The sequence below is a fragment of the Parasteatoda tepidariorum genome, chromosome 7 (genome assembly GCF_043381705.1).
Source record: "Parasteatoda tepidariorum isolate YZ-2023 chromosome 7, CAS_Ptep_4.0, whole genome shotgun sequence".
Lineage (NCBI taxonomy): Eukaryota > Metazoa > Arthropoda > Arachnida > Araneae > Theridiidae > Parasteatoda > Parasteatoda tepidariorum.
In genome coordinates this window covers 22,509,831-22,528,797 of record NC_092210.1, presented here as the reverse complement: position 1 = coordinate 22,528,797, position 18,967 = coordinate 22,509,831, and the positions used below count along the sequence as shown (strand labels likewise).

Sequence of the window (18,967 nt, the reverse complement as noted above, 5' to 3'; positions counted from 1 at the left end):
TACTAAGCAATAACAATAGGTACACTATATAGTATAACAATAACATATTCTACATTTTAATGCTTTTGTAAACCATTGAATGAATGACACTGATTCCATCGATAGTAGCAACCTTTTAGATTATTTAACATCAGAGATGATTGATTGTTTAAGATTTGCATGACTTTTATTATTATTGACTAATTCAAGTTTATACTCCAAATAAAATTAAGGTTGCTTACATTAAAAAATAAAAAAAGATAGAATTTTTTTATTAATTTGGATTAGAATATATGCACATAATATTAATTTTCGTACGCAAATTTAATTTGCTGATCTAATTAACAATTTTACATTTTTAAGTATCTTGACAAGTAGGCCTGATTTTCATATAAAGACATAAGCGTGCGCATGTATTTTTATGAAACTGTTCCGGCATGTTCAAATTTCGGATTACATTTCAGTTTGTTTAAAAATGCTGTTTTAGTGTTATACAAACATCCTAATTTGGCACTTAGCAACAATAAAATTCATAAAACAGACACGTTTAACTTTATTGCAAGTAAATTTTCTAAGTAATTTAAAATTATCATTATGCATACGTAAATTTTATTTAAAATGATCTAAAAGGATCATTATATATTATTCGTATTTACAAGACATGAAAAATAAGTGGCTTCTAATTCTATTTTATTTTAACGCATATTAAAAATAATATTACTTCAAGTATAGCATAATGTACTTGACAATGAAAACTTATGATTGAACAAAACGGTTTAAACAAAAAGTAAAAAAATAATAGTAATTTTTTGATAACTCTAGTAACTCTTTGTTCAACTCATAAATACTTATTGAGTTTTTTTAGATCATTCCCATATTTTTTTTAATCGCATTTTTGAATCTTGAGATTTTAAAACAGAAAGCAAATAAAACAATTCCATTTAGTTGAAGAAAACTCCGTCAATCAATCATAGTGATCGGTTTGCAACCAACTAAGAATTATCTAAAATATATTTTATGAATATTTTTAAAAATTTCCTACGTAGCAAAACAAATATTCTCTTCCTTTTATCTGTACTGACCATTCAAACTAAAGGCAACCTACTTTTTCTACAGAAAAAAAAAAGCATTTTAAAAGTTTTTATTCCTTTGAAGCAGATGGAACACCGGTGTCTCTTTTATATATATATATATATTTCTTACTCTTTAATTACAAACGAAAATATATTTTGATATATTTTAATTATTAAAAACAGTCTAATAGCTACTAAAAAGTCTATTAGATTATTGGAATTGCATTTCTATTGAAACATAACATACAAAAAAAGTACATTGAAAAGAAATTCTTTTTTTTTATTCATATTCAAAAATGTGTCAATTGATTGATCAAATGATTTTGTAAATTAAGGAATGAGGAAAAATTGCTTCTCTTAGATCTAAATAACTGCAAGTAAGCGAAAATTTTAAAAATTATTTATTTGGAAGTTAGCCTGGTTTTGAAAATTTTACCTTTAACGCAGAAAAGTCACCTGAGCCCCATGCTGCATTTCATAACCATAAATTATTGAAATGCTAAGTATAATGCTTTAGCGAGTTAATAATTATTTTATTGTTTATTTTCGTGCAAAATATTGGAAATATCAGTATAATATCGTTCGAGTAGAAGGAGAAATGTAGCTATTTATTATGAGATAAGGTTGAAGCTTAAAAAAAAAAAACTAAATTTTTGATCAAAATGTGCAACAAAGGAAAACTAATTTTTTCCTTTTAAAAATATTTATTGTTAATAAAGTTCTAAAAAGTTTCTCACAAATTTTGATAAAAATTATGGTCTGTTTGGATCAATGGCATTTTTTTCCCCTAGAAAAATGAATACTAAAAATCGCACAGTATATTATAATTTTTCATTTCAATTGAAATATAACAAAAAAACATAATAGTTTTACTAAATAGATCTGGAAGAAAAATTATTATTTATTTTTTTATGGTTATGTTTTTTTGTGAAGAAACTTTTATGTGAGGAGGTAAGTTAAGTTCTCTTTTCGCTAGAGGGCAAGGGCAATAAAGGACAATTCTGGAACTGAATCTCTTCGCGCATGCGCGTCGGCAACCCTTGGACCAATCATTGGTGTTCAATAATCTGAACCATTTTCGTTTTTGGCTTCAGAGAGTGCAGTTTACTGATACTTTATGTGAGCGCCTGTGTTTCTTGATTTAAATATTCCTGAGTTTCCTGTCTTGATTTTCGACTTTTTAATGTGAAGTTTTTAGAAGATTTTTAGATTTGTGGAGTAAGAAATTTAATTTACATTTTATTTAATTGTTTTACGCTATTGTTATGATTGTTATAGTTTTTAAGTAGGATAACAATGCATTTTAAAAACATGTTTTTTTTTGTATTTAACTCTTTACTGTTTTTATGTGACAAATTAATGTGTTTTCAACACATTAATTTGTGATATATTTGTTGACAAATGAAACGTTAAATGCATAACACTTTAAATTTTTTTTAAATGCGTGGAAATCTGTACTTTTATTATAGTATTCAAAAAAAAAAATTTGTTTAAAGAATTACGAAGGTTTTCTCTAGATAATTTTGGATTTAAGAATCTCCCTATTCCTTACATCAATAATTTATAAAGAGAAAAAAATTGATTCAGAAATGTATTTTTAGTTAATTAAAATTATATAAAATATTACATAAGTACGAATTTTAGAAAATTAAGGTTTAGATAATTTTAATGGACGAATTTTTTTTTTTTCATTTTTGAAGATTAAGAAATGAAATATTCTTAAATATTTTTTTTAAGCGTTTGATTTACCGTGTTTACTTTTTGTATGTTAAAAGTCTTCTAAAGAATTTTATTCATAAATTTTTTTATATTATATACTTATTTTTTTGTTTATTTATTCTTTTAAAGCTTGTAGGAATTTGGAAACATTTGTTAATTTCTTTTAGTTAAAGTGTAAAATGGTTAATATATTTGAGGTTAAGCAATTTGAACCATTCTTTTAAAGTGTAAAATGTTCATTTTATGGGAAAAAAACAATTTGCTGACCTATTTTTCTCGTTGGATATATGCGTTTTTCAATTATTAAAGCTTCTAATTTAATTAAATTACTGATTCATATTTAAGATAACTAGTTTTATTTTTACTGGATAAGAACTACTTATTAACCATTTATTTCCTGGACAGAGAAAATAATAATATCCTCTTAAACTGCGCTTAACTTTGTCAGAAGCTCCTTTCATTTTTCTCGTTTTCTATGTAATTTTATGGAGGTTGATTTATTAAAATTTTTGTTATCATATAGTTCAGAAAAATGAAGTTAATTTTTCAAAAATGCTTTACTTTGATAAACTTTTACCAGCTTTATCTTTTTTGAAATAAAATGTGTTAATCGAGTATCAAACGCGTTTACTTAAAAGACGGGAGAAGTAGATCGTCTAAAAGCCTCTCTTAAAGGAAGATTAGGTTAAAGCACAAAAAGGTGAGATATGTTGAATTTACTTTAACACGACAGAAATAGGAAAGTGAAAGCTTTTGTAAATAGGAAAGCATGCTTTCTTCTGTAGTACTTCTGTTTTATATTTGTAATTAGTTTTGTTCCTAGCAATGCAGTTTGTGATTATGAGAAAGGGGGTGGGGTAGAATATACTGTTTAATTATATTTCCATTCCTCAATTTTTTTTTAAAGCAATCTCCGACTACTTTTCAAGAAAGTGTTATTTTCTTTCTTTTGTCAGTGAAGGGCTAAATACAAGTTGTTTTAAATTATTGAAAAAGAAACAGCATTATTTTAATTGAATGCGGTTATTGCTTGCCTTGTAAGTTCCTCGAGATTTGTCTACAAATTATTTATTTTACATTTGTGTACTTGAATATAATTGATAGTTTTTTCTGAAATCGAAATAAATTGCGTCTTTTTCGCTCTACATTTCTTTTCTAAGCTATTTTAAAGTTCCTTGAATAAGACATCAACCCTAGCAAACGAGGTATAAGAAGCTATTTATATTAAAACACCCTCGCACTTTCTTGCCTATTGAAATATCATTTAATTTATGTTGCCATTGAGTATAAACATTATGTTTGATTCGATTATGAGATTGATTGTTGATCAATGATTATGTTTGAAGTTTTCAGTGTCTATATTGTTACTTGTGTTGTTTTATAATTTTTCATTTTTTATAATTTTTGATGTCCTTAAATGATTTTGATCTGGACTTGTGGAGCTCAGTCTTACAATGTCACAACATAAACTTAATAGTAGGAATATTTTTTTCCCCCATTGACCATTTTAGTCAAACCCGATATTATCAAATTGTGACTTCTAGTTTTGAACGAAGAAAAAGTAATCGAAGCACTTTCATTACATATATTTTGAATTTTTTATAATATTCTGAGATTTTTGCATAAATATTTTTTTTATATCCTTACTTTGAATTAAAACAAACTGAATATTATTTTGGGCTTGAGGTTTAGAAAGAAAGCATTATTTGAGATTGATAAGAAGAACTCTAAAAGCCAATGTTGAAAAGTTTTAATTAAATAGTTTCTTTTGTCTGATTTTTCCATTGAATGCGAATTGAATTTGCATTACTTTTAATATATTTTTTGATGACAGGGATATTGGGACATGAAGGCCTCTTAGGGCACTCTTAAAATTGCCTTTAACTGTATCTAGCAGAGCCTGACAAAGGCAGGGGCATGCGGGGCAGCCGCCCCGGGCCCCGACATCAGGGGGGCCCCCAAATCGACTAGAAAGTTTATTTTACGTTACTTTCATTAATAAATTTTTTTTAAACAAAATATCAGTTCAGTGTAAAATTAGCTTCTTTATTAATCTATCGTATGTGCACAGAAAATCTAAATTTCGTAAATCCATGGCTTCCTAGGACATAATTCAGCTATTCCAGCTTGTATTTTTACATATCGCAAAATGTGATATGTTTACAAAAATACAGGCTTCTGATTGGCTTAATTGAGTAATCGTAATTGTTAATCGCAACTGCTGTTGAATATCGAATGATACCACACAGTGATGACTGCAACCGTATCTTAACTGATCACGTGACTTCACGATCTTTGTTTACAATCAATCGGGTAGCGCGCTTNGAATATTGTATTGACAATGGACTCATAAAGAGAGCAGTTTTGCAGTACAGAAATCTGGACATAAGTTTAGGCTGTTCACTTCGAATAACAAATGTTCAAACAAAGGAAGGTAAGGATCATGGACTTATTTAAGTATCTTTCATTTTTGTGTTATTCGTTAATATTAAACTTGTTCTTGGTTATGTTTATAAGAAATTGCGAGTTTATTTTTTCTAGAGAGGAATAAAAACTTTGCAATTATGATAATATAGGGCAAGAAACCATTGCTAGAATTCACAAATATATTAAATTAACATAATTTTATAATATACATGTTTTAGCATATTCATACGTTAAAATATAGCAATGAAAAACATCACTTGTATTGTTTTCTTTGCTATTGTTCTTTCAAAAAATGTAATTTTTATGCTATTTTAAATATAAATTATTGAAATATTTGATTCGTATTATTTCTAATTATTTATATCACATAATATTATAGTTTTTAAATAATGTACTAAATAATATATTTGTAAGTTTTATTTTGTATTTATATGGTTCTAGTATGAATAGTACAGGAAATATGTATATTATTGCTGTTTTGCATTAACTGCACCCAAAGTACTTTTCTTTAAATTAACTTTACTTTTATAAAGATAACCATGGCATGAAGTTTGATGGAATGTTAAAAAATTGTAGGGACTTATCCAGAATTTTTACGAGATGCTCATTTTTTAAATATATTTAACTTAAACTAAAATTTTTGAAAAATGCATATTATTTTATTGCGAAGAACTTTTTAGTTTATGTAATTGTTCTGTTTATGTTGGTGTTTGTTTGTTCTGTTTATGTGGTCTGTTTATGGTAAGTAAATTACCACATGATTGCATTGAAACTATTAAAGATTAGGGTTGAAATTTTTGTAAAACATTTATTTTTACTAATTTTTATTGGCTCCAATTTTTCAAATAAAATTTTTTATAAAATAATTAAAAAAAAAAAACTCTTATAAAATCCACCTGTATTGGTCCCTGGATACTGTCACAAATTTATCAAATATTATTCTGCATATCATGTCGCTAAAAGTGATTGTGTTTAATATTATTTTCTTACATCACTTTTTTGTAATCTATTTCAATAATTTGTTTTTAAAGAGGATTGTAAGTTCACTATTTTAAGAAATAAGTAATAAATTGTGAAAGTGATTGCAAAGGAATTGGAAAAAAAATTTAAATTGTCTCACAGTATTTTGCACATATATCCAGATCCACATTTCTTTGAATATTTAATTAATCCAATTGCAGAATTTCAGAGATTTATTCAAATTTCAGAAATGAAGTGTTAAAAAACTCACCAAAGGCAAAGGTTTTACACATTAATATAATGGTTTTTGATTTAATAGTAGAAATGTACAATAATGACACCTGTTTTCTTAGTAGTAAAGTTAACAAAAATCATTAATTTATTCTGTTTAGAAATAGCTTTTCTTTAATAACAAGCTTTAAGTTTAAAAGAAAAAATTTTTTATTTCATTTTTTTACATTTTGTTTAGTATTTGCTAATTAAAGATGGATGAATTAGTATTAATACATCATTTATAGTTACTTTTATTATCACACTAAATATACTCATTTACAATTTTGAAAGTAGTTGTTGTCTGTGATTTTTATCTTTATAGTATTTCAAAGCTTGATTTAAGTCTAAAACTCTCTGAATACACCAAAAATCAATTGATTAAAGTTGAATCATATCCAAACTTTTTGTTTATCACATCAAGTAAACTGTGATAAGAATTATTTATTTATATTCCAGAAAAGTAGTGTTTTTTGTGTTTGAATCATATGCTGAAAGGGCATTAGTCTTGCTAACTAATTTTCACAAAAGCGAAATAAGGGAAAACATTTATTTCTGTATTTAATATCAGTGCAAAAAGTCTAAAAATAATAATGCTTCTGGTTTATTATCTAGTCTAATGCTTTAATGTTTTTATTAGTTTTTCAATCCAATAGTTAAAGCGGTTAAAGAGACTGATTCCCTTTTTGCACAATGCAATTCGCTTATTGTTAAAAATGTTATTTTATGCAAAATGGAAAATCAAATCTTTCAGGATTAATTTGTGTTACTAAGAATAGTATCTGTATGTATATATTTTATATTAAATATACATATTCGATATTTTTGAAATTTATGTTTTATTTAACATTCAAAAATATGTTATGTATAATATATTTTTATTACGAAAAAATTACAAAGAATGTAACTGTACATAGCTAAATTGTATATTCTACATTATGTAGTTGTAATGATATTTTATGCTAAAATATATGATCTAATAAAATGTCATTAGGCTCTATGTTGTAGCTTGATTTGATTTCTTTTAAAAACTTGCACACTGTTGAGTAATTTTTTGCCAATTTTTCGTTATGTTTACTTTTAAATTTCTGTTCTCAAAACAATCTATGTTTCATTTCTTCAATTTTTTTTTAGTTTTTACTCATTTTTATGTTACTAAACTTTGTAATATATTAATTAAATTTTATTAATTTTCATTTGCTGATGCCAGTTTACGAAGATGATAATGCAGTTATTCCAAAAAATACCGCAATTCGTATTACGCGTGTTCCTGTCGCGAGTGCGTATAAGAGAAATAGGTAAGTAATGCTGGTTTTTATTAATTTTTTTTTCCTTAACTTTATGTAATTATATACTAAATTGCTCAAAATATTATTAGTTTTTTTAATTAGCTTATAATTTAGGGTAATTTTTAAATTATATTTGAAAGTATGTTCTTTTTGTGTTAAGAGACAAGCTCATATATTTTTTTTAAAAATGTGATGAGAAAAAAATTTTTTTCACACAAAATTTGGACTTTGATCACTTCTAGGATATTTACATGCTAAGCTCAATATTCTTATTATTTTTTCAAATTAAAAGTTACAAAATATTTTAAATTAGATAATAATCTAGTTACTTATAAGCATTTAAAAAGTGTGGACATAATTTATTTTATTTGAAGAATATGAAACACTTTGAACTGTTTAGGATATAAAAGCAGGTATAAATATTGTTGTGTATTATGTTTGTTGTAGAGTACGTTCAGTAAAAATTAAAAAAATGTAGCATGGGGAGTAATGCTAAGGAAATTAAGTTTAGAATTAATAATATGCTATTCTCTTTTATTTATTAATATAGGTTAACTTTTTTTTGTTTCACACTTAGAAACTTACGGCTTTAAATGATATTAAACAATAATTCTTTCATTTATGTTTTTAAAAATATATTTGTTAAAGTTTTTGTTTCACCAATTTTTTTATTTAAATATTTGATTAATTTTTTTAGCGAATATTGTATTGACAAGAAGAAGCTGCTGGAAGATAATGTGGTTCCCAAAATTACTGATGATGTTCCCGAGGAATTATTGTGTATCGCTTGCAACTCTCTTCTGCAAGATGCAGTTTTAGCTCCTTGCTGTGCAAATAGTTTTTGTTATGAGTGTAAGTTTTTACAAAAAAAGTTTTTTTTTAAAAGCAAGCATTTATTTTCGAAATGCTTTCGCTGTATGTATTGAAATTTTGTGCTGAATCCTAATTTGTTGTAATTGTTAATTATTTAATGGAATTAAGTATCGAAAAAAGATTTCTCTATTTAAGGATTTCTTTTATATTGGTTGGTTAGGCTTCTCATCTTTTTATTCTTTGGAATTTAATTACAATTCCCTTGATGTTATATTTACTTTTTTGAGCATTTTATCCCTATTCCTTTTAAGCTTAGAATATGGTAAATTAATGGTAAAAATAATGAAAAGTGTTAGTTTAGCTTTTAGGAGCTTATAATGAAGTTTTTGCTTTGTTTAATTCCCCCCCCCCCATGTTTTTGAAACTAAAATATATACTCAATTATAAATATGCACTTGACTTAATTACTTTTACTTAATTTAATTGCTGGTAACCATTGATCTTGTTCTTAAGCCAAGCTCCTATATATACTTTTTCTGAGTAAGCATTTCTTTGCTTCAGGCATATCCAGTTTTTTAAGTTTTAATATTCTGGTGTAAACCCCACTTTTTTTTAAAATTGCATATTCTCTTCAAAGTTTTGTACACATAAAATTTTTACTTATAATATTTTTTACTAAGCAAAGCTTTTTATAAATATTTGTTATTTTCTTTTCAGAAATTTAACATAATCATAATATCATAAAGAGATGTGTTGAAATCATAATTATAATTAAATACTGTTGCATTTAACTGGTTAATAATTATACTTAAAATGTTCTGTTTTGTAAAGTTTCAAAAACTCACATTCTTCAGATTAAGAATTTTACTACGTAATAAAATTATTTATTTTGATTTAATTTAATTGTGTTATAAAAATTAATAACGAGATAAAACTGTAGCAAGTGTTTTGTATGATATATAATAGAATTTCTGTTCGATAGGAAATTGTATTTCTTGCAAAAGTTTAAAATTACAAAACTTTTAGAGCTTGTTGCCCATTTATATTAATGATGTAATCTTTCTTTAATTATATTAAAATTATCTGAAATGCCATATTTGATGTATTTAAAAGTCATATGGGATTTCGTTTTACTTATTTACTTACATTTTATGGTCAACTCATATGAAAACCATTTACACAGGTTAGATGATTTGAACTGTTATAGCATGACTGAAACATTAATGTTAGTTCATTAGATTTCAGAATACTTGTTTTATATTTGTGTAATAAACTGATTTTAAATGAATGTTTATTACAGGTGGTTATCTAGCATTTTCCAATTCAGAGTGCCCAGTTTGTCATGATTTTGAGGTTACTAATTCGGATAATCTAATTCCATGTCTGTATTTACGAAAGGCTGTGCAAAATTTTAAGTCTTCAAATCAAGTGTTTTCTGAACTAAGTTCGAAATCTAAATTGCCTGAATTTAGAACTACTGTTGAATTTTTTAAAGCCATAGAAAAGACTCTTGAAACTGAGAATAAGCCACTGGATGTTAAAGATTCCATAAAAAAGGATCCTACTGCAACTTTAAAGTTAGATAATAGGTAAGCATAATGATTTCTTTTGCTAATTATGAATGTACTAACAATTGGATTTATTTTCTTTTTTAAAGATTTAATGCTTTGTCGCACAATTTTGATTAAAGATTTTTGCAACTTTTGTTGAAATTTTGCATTATTTTAGATCAAAATGAGTGAAAAATATTCTATTTATCATTTTAATAATTTATGTTTATGAATTACTGATTTAAAATTTAGTGCCTTTTTCTGTGTTAACGGTAAATCTTCCAAAGACAGCTCACTTTCAAACAAAACTTTTTCAATTTACAAAATCAATTAAGGATACGTTTTTAAAAAATATGAATCAAATTTTTGTTAATTGCTTCCTTTATGTTTTATATTTTAGTGCAAATATAATTCCGATAATGTGACGGGTTTTATTAGTAATGATTACACTGTTTTTTTATAATTAAAAAATGCCAAGAGCATCAGAAATGGATATAAATATAAAATGGATACATGTGTCCTATCTGCGAAGGGTTAACAGAATATAACTTTAAAATGTTTGAAATATTTTTAAATGGTAAATTTTGCTTTCCACCTTGATGTACTTAGTTTATGGTAGTTAGACAAACTGTTTTTGTGCAACCATTGGAGATAAAAAGTTGCTTATTCTAGTACTTTAGACAATTTCTAAAATTTCATTTTTATATTAGTTTTTCATTTATATTTATTTTATTGATGTTTTAATTTTTTTTGTTCTTTTTTTTTAGCTGTCAAGAGTTTGGAAATTCATTAGCAGATGAATCTTCTTATGATGGCACACAATCTGGCAGGAAGATTGAGACTATTATTACTTCAAGATGTACATATGGACAAGTAAGAGAATATTATTTTCCTTAATAAACTTAAAAATTCAATTTTAAAGGTTTCAATATTTTCAACTAATGCATATTTACTTTATTCTTGAGTTTTAAGCTCTCATGAGCAGTGCTTTTGTGACCAATAATATTTGCCATTAATATTTACTAAAGGTAATTTCACAAAAAAATTCTAGTATGGAAATAAAGATCTTTCTATAAGTATTTTAATCTATAATTTGATTTTCTTTTCTACCATTTCAAATACTTCGAGAAATCGTTTCAATATTTATTTTCTTAAATGTTCAATTATTAACATGATTTCAAATTTTTTTTGTATGAATGTCATATTTTTTTAGGTGGTTGAATTAATTGCTGCTTAAGTATTTTTAATTTTGAATGCTGAGCTATTTTTTTAAGAAGTTACTTTTTTTTGTTTTACTTAAGCTTTTTTGTTGTAAGATTCTGATTTTTGATTTTATTAAATTTTTTAACAATAACTGTAAATAATTAAAATAAGTCTTATTATGATTGCTATTTCTAAGTAAAGTTTTTGATGCATTTGATATATCCTTGCTTATGATGTTTGGTATAATTAATTTATCTAATTTGTTTGAAGGATTTAAATATTTTTCTGCATCTTGAGGTGTATAAAGTATTCTGATAACTTCTTTTCTTTCTTTTTTTTCAGAGGCCAATTCGAGATTCCTATTTTGATGATTATCCTTATTGCGGTAAGTTCCTGATTTCTAAAAAAAACTTTCAAATATCTAGATTAAATGTAATACGTAACAGTATTTATTATATACCTCAGTGTTAATTTCAGTGTCTTGATTAGTTTTTATGTCAACTCTAAAGCTATTTAACTATTAAAAAGTATTAGTTTTATTAATTAAAAAAAGTAGATTTTACTTGACTTTCTATTTAGCGTTGTTATTAATACTTTTTCAGGTTTTGTTACAAACATTGTAAAGCGTGTTGATTCTTTTACGATGTTTCACGTATGATCCAATTCAAATTTTTATATTTATTTTCTCCAGAAATTAATTTTTCACGATGTTACTGATTGTTTACCTGTTGCTTGCATTTTTTAAATTTTGATTTCTATTATATTTTTATTCTCTTTTTTTCCAGATACATCTGATGACGTTTCATATCTGGAAGCAGAACCATTGCCACCAGGAGTGGAACCTTTACCTTGCCAAATTCCGACTTACTTGGGTTGTCGTTATGAAGTGCATGATTCTGCAGTCGCTTTTAACAGGGATGAAAGGTAACCTTATTTACTGAGTTCTTTATTTCTTTTCGTTTTTTTTCTCCAAAAATATCATTCATGCTTTTTTGTTTTGTAATTGCACCTGTTAACACGCCTTGTTAATAAACAAGAATTAAAAGTATTAACCTGTTGGTTAATATACTGTAACTCTTTTGGCTCATCCACAATTCGAGGGTTTGTTAAGGAATTTTAATTTTTCCTCAATTTTATTGTATGAGTAAGGTTATAATTTCAAGTACAATATTTTATATGTTTTTTGTTAAAACCATTTGAGGTGTATAGATTAGTTATGAAATCTAGTGTGATTGTGGATTTTATACACGTTCTTATCAATACTAGTTTAAGTTTATTTGCTACCAATTAGTTAGTAACTAGTTTAAATTTAGTAATTGAAATTAAAACATGAAATATATTCCCTATCGATTAGACATGTTTAAAACAAAATTGCTAAATTATTTATTAATTTAATGATTGAATTGGGGATTTACATATTTTTTTCTTGTGAAATAAAATGAGTACCTAACTTCAAATTTCGGGAAATAAGTCTGTACAGCAAACATAGATTTTATTTCAGTTTACATTTTTTACTTTTTACTACTCAGTAATCCATCATTAGATGTCAAAAGTTATCTACTACATCAATCTTGTTTTTAGATGCACTTTTGCATGAAAACTAAGCACTTACATTAGTTAGGCTGAGTAAAATCATGAGTTCAAAAACAAAGAATTGTATTATTTTATTTATTATTAATAAATGCATAATGTATGTTTTTTTTTCCTTTTGGAGTCATAATTCTTTTATTACATTTTTGTTAATATTGATGCATTAATAAAGCTTACCATATTTATTATTTAAAATCAAAGCCAATAAATAGAGCTTTCATAAACTGAACAATCATGTATATCACTTCTAAGTTGTTCTTGAAAATTCATAACATCTTATGTCTATAAAAGTTTAAAGTGGGGACCACCGAGGCTTTTATTTTTAACTATTGTAGTTTTTGTGTTAAGACTGTGTGTCTGTTTCTTTTTTTACAAGCAAAGTAGTTTGTTATTTTAAACTTACAATTTTTTCTCTCTTTATGTGTTTTAGAAGTATCAATTATGATTTGGAAACTTTGAATCGTGAAAAATGTGACAGAAACCATTATGGAGAGGAATTACCTCGCAATAAAAGTAGAAGCTCTGGTCATTCTAGTTATGAACACATGTTTTTATCTCCTTCCAAATCTTTGCCTAGTGAAAAATCATCAGATTCTCCTATACTTCTCTCTAGGAGATCAAAAATACAGTCACGTTCTGATTATCACTCTTCCACCAGCACAGAACACCAATCTAGTCGGAGATCAGCCAAACGATCAAGATCTTCCAAGTTTCGTCCGCGAAAGAGATCCTCTTCTTCCAGAAGATGCTGGAAATCTTCTAATTCTGATTCTCGATCTCCTACCGACAAAGAGTTTATACAATCTAGAAGGAAGTCAACCAAACGAACCAGATCTCATCTTGGAAGGAGATCGTCCTCTCCCAAAGAACACTGTAGATCTTCTCACAGGAGGGTTTCGTATTCCAGAAATCTCCCTTGTCTTTCTTCTGATTCTGGAAAGCACTCTTATCCTCCCCAAGTTGTTGGTTCTAATAAAGGAAACATTGTTCAGAAAGAAGAGATGTTCCGTAAGAAGCACACAGGTGAGAAAGAAGTGCATATTGAACAAAATAAGTCTTTGTATCAGGAAAAGCCTCATTTTGAAGCACGATGCTCCAGCATATTCTCTAAGCCTGATACAAAAATGTCTATTGATACAAAAATGTCTCTCGACAATTTTGAACCAGATTATGAGCCGGAAGATGTTGTGATGAAGGCGTCTGAAAAAAGAAGTGTTTTCCCGGAAAATAGTGGCAAAAGAATAAAATTAGAAGAAAATGGATGCTATGTCAGCAAAAGAGTTTCTTGTATCAAATCTTCTCCAGATGAAGAATGTTCAAGTTCTGATAAAGAAAATGCTTATAAAATTAAAAAATCATGTAATAAGAAACATAAGTCTGTTCATTTGAAGAAAAAAAGTCGCAAGTCAAAAAGAGAATGAAAAAAAATTTTTTTTATTTTAATCTGTTAATTTTTATGAAAAAAATAGTGATGACTCTATTTTCGTCAAAATGTGATATTTATATATTTTTTGTACTAGTCTGCTTTTAACATTTATGTAAATTAGTGTACTAAGTAATGATTCAGTACATGACACAGAATGAGCTTTTATTAAAATTCACTTTTTTTCTTAGTTTAGCTAATACATTTTTAAATGTAATAATTTATAAGATGCTAGATTGACCATCACTGTTTTGAGTATGCAGGAATTTACCATTGGCAAAGTTTTTTTTATTTGACTTTGTTTTAATTTTTTTTTTTAAAATACGATATTTTATTGTTTTGCGTAGTAGTCCGTGCTTAAAAGTTTTCTAAATAAGTTTCCTCACATTGCAAAAAATGACAAAGAACAAATTTTTGTTTGACTATTAAAATTATGTTAGATTTAATTTCTTTCTTAATTTGTATATTTTCATATGTTATATTTTATAAAATGATTGTTTGACAATTACTGTGCTAGTATGCAGCAAATAACGAAGAATATATAATTTTTGTTCAGATTGTGCCATGTCTGATAAAATTAATATTTGCTATTTTGACTTAGAATTTCTGTATTATTAAGTCCTTATTATTTTATGTACATTCTAAATAATGTACACCCTAAAGTTAGTATGAGGTACTTTTGATTGCAAAATTCTGAATATATTATTCTGAATAAATTTACTTATATTGAACAAAGAACAAATTTTTGTTTGGCTATTAAAATTATGTTATATTTGATTTCCTTTTTGTATATTTTCATATGTAATTTTTTATGTAACTGTATTTTAAAGTTATTATTTTCTGTACACTCCAAATAATGTTCACCCTAAAGTCAATATAAGGTACTTTTAATTGGAAAATTCGGAATATATTCATTTTTTCATTGTATTTTTTTGTGTGACTCTACAGTCTGTTTAGAAATTTGTTTTCATCTGTAATTATTGATGTATGTTTCTGTTAGGTTTAACTCAGTGTTTTAATTTTTTGATTAGCTGTTGCTATATATTTTTATTTTTTACACAATAAATTTTTCTGTACTTTATCCCGTAACATATTTTTTTAGGAAGAGAAATATTGTATTATATTTTTCAAAATATATATTTATAAGTGTTGCTAATTGTATATTGTTACCATTTTTTATCCTGTGCTTTATCTTTGGGGCCGAATCTTTGTTTTTTATTTACAATATTTTTTTAAAAACTTGTGATATTTATTTCTATGTTCAATAAATGTGTAAATAATATTTTTTTATATTGTTTTATTTATACTTATTGATATTTCGATAAAAGGATATGCTTTTTAAAGGGCAAATTATGTCAAATCAAAAGAACAGAACGTATTATATTTTCTAATGAGCCTTATGAATATTTAATTTTTGAACTACGGGTATTCAGACATTTTGACACAATTAGTAGAAATCTATTTCAATGCTGTTTTTTTAACATTGTGGCCTACTCTTTTTAAAGCAAAATTTATACCTAGATATACCTAGTTTATCTTTAGATAATATGTGTAGCTATTATTATCTAGTCTACCCATAAACTTTTTATTTTTTTTAAATTATTATTAGATCGTTATGTATTATTAAAAGGAAGAACTCTAACAATTTTCCATGTCTTATATTATTAGGGAATTTAAATCTAATAGTTTATGATTAATATTTTTAGCAAGAAAATCCTTGAATTTCTTTATAATATATTTTTATGATTGTTTTCATTTTTTGCGCTATGTCTATTTGTATCGGAAGTTAATAAAAAATTTTTACTGGGTATATAATAACAACATAACCTAGCTATAATATGCATTCTAAAAATATAAATGCATCCTAGCTATAGATGCATTTATATTTTTAGATATTTTATTACATCTATAGATAATACATATACCTATAAAGATGTAAATGTATCTATACATACAATTATGTCTATATTAAATAAAACAAAGGTTGTCTCAAAAAATGATAATGAATCTTTTTAAGCAGGAAAACATTAACAATCTTTAAAATAACTTAAAAATTTTAGTGGTAGATTTATTTAGATGAGGAAATATATAAAATATTTAAACTTAGTCAGCAATATATTCTCATCATAAACATGCAAGAAAATGTCAGATTATGCCTGTTTTAAAACTTAATTTTTACCACATTCTTGTAAAACTTGTTTTCACAACTACCTTGGCATTGTCCGTAGAAAACTGACCGATAGCACTTAAGCTGGCCAAAATTTATAGTTTGGAAAACTGAAATAAATTTCTATAGGTCACATATATAAAATTTTTTAGATTTTATGAATATTCAACTAAATTTTGATGCTAGGGCTCCTATTTAATTTTTTTTCATATAAGGGTCATTTTCATATTTGGGTGCTATTTGCTGTCCGTCTGAAAAGTATTTTTCTTTTAGTAATTCTGAGAAACTTTAAATTACTTTTTCTGTGTCACATTTATTAACAGACAGCTTCTAGTAAAACAAGTATAATGTTTGAAGTTCCTAATTAAGAATAAATAGTATTTAAGGAAATAAAGAGAAATTGAAAATGTAGCTGACCAAAACAAAAACACTAAAATCTAGTTACACGAATTTCATACCTATAACTAAGCTTTCGACTCTTGGCGTATTTTACAACTGTGTGAAATTGTCAAAATTACATTCTGATAATATTGTAATAAATAGCGAGTAAAATTAAATTTTTTAATTAATAAAATTCAACCATCCAGAAATTAATGTCAAGTCTGTTACCCCATATACATATTTACAACTACACAGTTGGAATTCCTTAATGGTAACACTTGCATACCAGTGAAGAATGTGTCAGTAAGAGGTAGCAAAAGCCATTTTGATTGTTCTTTTTATTTTTTAAGGAACACCACATTTTTCGTAGTTAGTATGTCTGCTACCATATTTAGTTATTTATTACAAGGTTGAAATTGCGAAGATATTTTCTCTTTTTAGAACAAATTTTAATTAAAATATGGAATTCTTATTCTTAATTGCAAAAGTAATTTTCCTTAACTTGATTTTTTTTATCTACATTATAATGCTATTGTTTGTACTCATCGACTTCTCAGAATATTATGTTTGCAAACTTGCCACAGAAATAAATTCCACCAAAAGTCGACACTTCTTTTAGATGGTGCCACATTGCAATATCGGCTTAATTTTTGTATTCCTTTTAAACAAACTCATAGATGAGAACAATTTTAAGTATGAATCATGGTCATTTTATGAGATTCGCTTTATGGAAAGAACCTGTTCACTATTTTGAAAGATGAATTAAATATTAAACTTATGCTATAATTATGCTAATATTAAACTAATTAATAAAATATAAAAAAAAACGTCATGTCTGTTACCGTTGATAACGTTTCTTATAAAATGCAAATTGATCCATTAATAATAGTGTAAAATGTTCAGATAATTTTTTTTATCTAGTACAAGTGCAGATAATTGAGTTAAATTTTTATTATGTTTTATGGTACTTTATGATAAAACAATACTTGAAAAATCTTTTAGAATGGTTACAGACATGACAAAAGCAAATTTAAAAAAAATATAACAATGCTTTTTAAAATTAAAAATCTTTATTTAATGTATGGCACAACTCTATAGTTACAATAAATTCCAATTTAAATTATTGTGTGCTGAAATTTAAGTGGTTTAATTTTACTAAACATGTCCGGTAACAGCCATGACAATTTTCAACAAATCGGACAAAAATACAACATTAAAATATTTTTTAAAAAATAAACTGTACGAAAAACATTAATACGGAAAGATTTATATATGTTTAATTTATACTTGTTCAACAATTTTGTTTATTTATACTACTTCAATTTCTCAAATGGTATCTAATTTTTAAAATGATCCATAAAACAAAGCGAAATTTTTTTTATAAATGTCTATAATGAAAACTGAATGGGTTTACAAATTTTATTTTGTTATAACTAATTTTGTATATATGTTAATACTTTTTGCTGATTCCAGTAAGACAGATGATAAAGACTTCAATATCTGTAGGTTTGATTTTTATGCGAGGTACCGTTGCCCAAAAGGCATGATTTTAGAGTACAATTCAATATTTTTCGGAATCTAGTAAAAATAACTCTTAGTAACAGTGATGAAAAAGCTTTTTGTATTATTCTCTTTAAATTAATATTATGAAATCTGTAATATTATTACTTAGTCATTTTCTGTTTACATATATATTTTTATTTGCTTAAAATGAGATTTAACTGTTCGAACATAAATTATGGAATTCCCCTTAAAAAACTTATTGCTAGGGATACAATTTATTGTGTTTTTAATGTGTCTTAACCTCTTTACGTTTAAGTTAATAGTTTCAACTTCCAAAAGAAAAAAAATTGTTTTGTGTCAAGAAACTAAAATTATTGCAAATCAATCAAGAGGGTCTGTGAACGGCAGTGAACAGGGGGCACTGGCCAAAGTATACAATACAATTCTAGATATAATTTTAGAATTATAATCGGACATGAAGCTAAAAAAGTATAAATTTTAGGGGTAACTAACTATATTTAAGTGAATTTAATACAAACATGCCATCGAAATACAACACATTAGTATTAAATAGGGCAGGATTGAAAAATCATAACCTGATCGAGTGACAGATGAAAAAA

At 25.8% G+C, this 18,967-nt stretch overlaps 1 protein-coding gene across 1 annotated transcript; it reads left to right on the top strand.

Annotated features, from left to right (window-relative positions):
• Positions 1-4,926: 4,926 nt before the first annotated feature.
• LOC107453734 (uncharacterized) lies at positions 4,927-15,578 on the top strand. The gene is made up of 8 exons (XM_043041910.2): positions 4,927-5,205; positions 7,639-7,726; positions 8,415-8,569; positions 9,831-10,119; positions 10,848-10,953; positions 11,626-11,668; positions 12,069-12,207; positions 13,304-15,578. Exons 1-8 carry the CDS (start codon positions 5,007-5,009, stop codon positions 14,292-14,294), a joined length of 2,010 nt encoding a protein of 669 aa, XP_042897844.1. The 5' UTR covers positions 4,927-5,006; the 3' UTR covers positions 14,295-15,578.
• Positions 15,579-18,967: the final 3,389 nt, after the last annotated feature.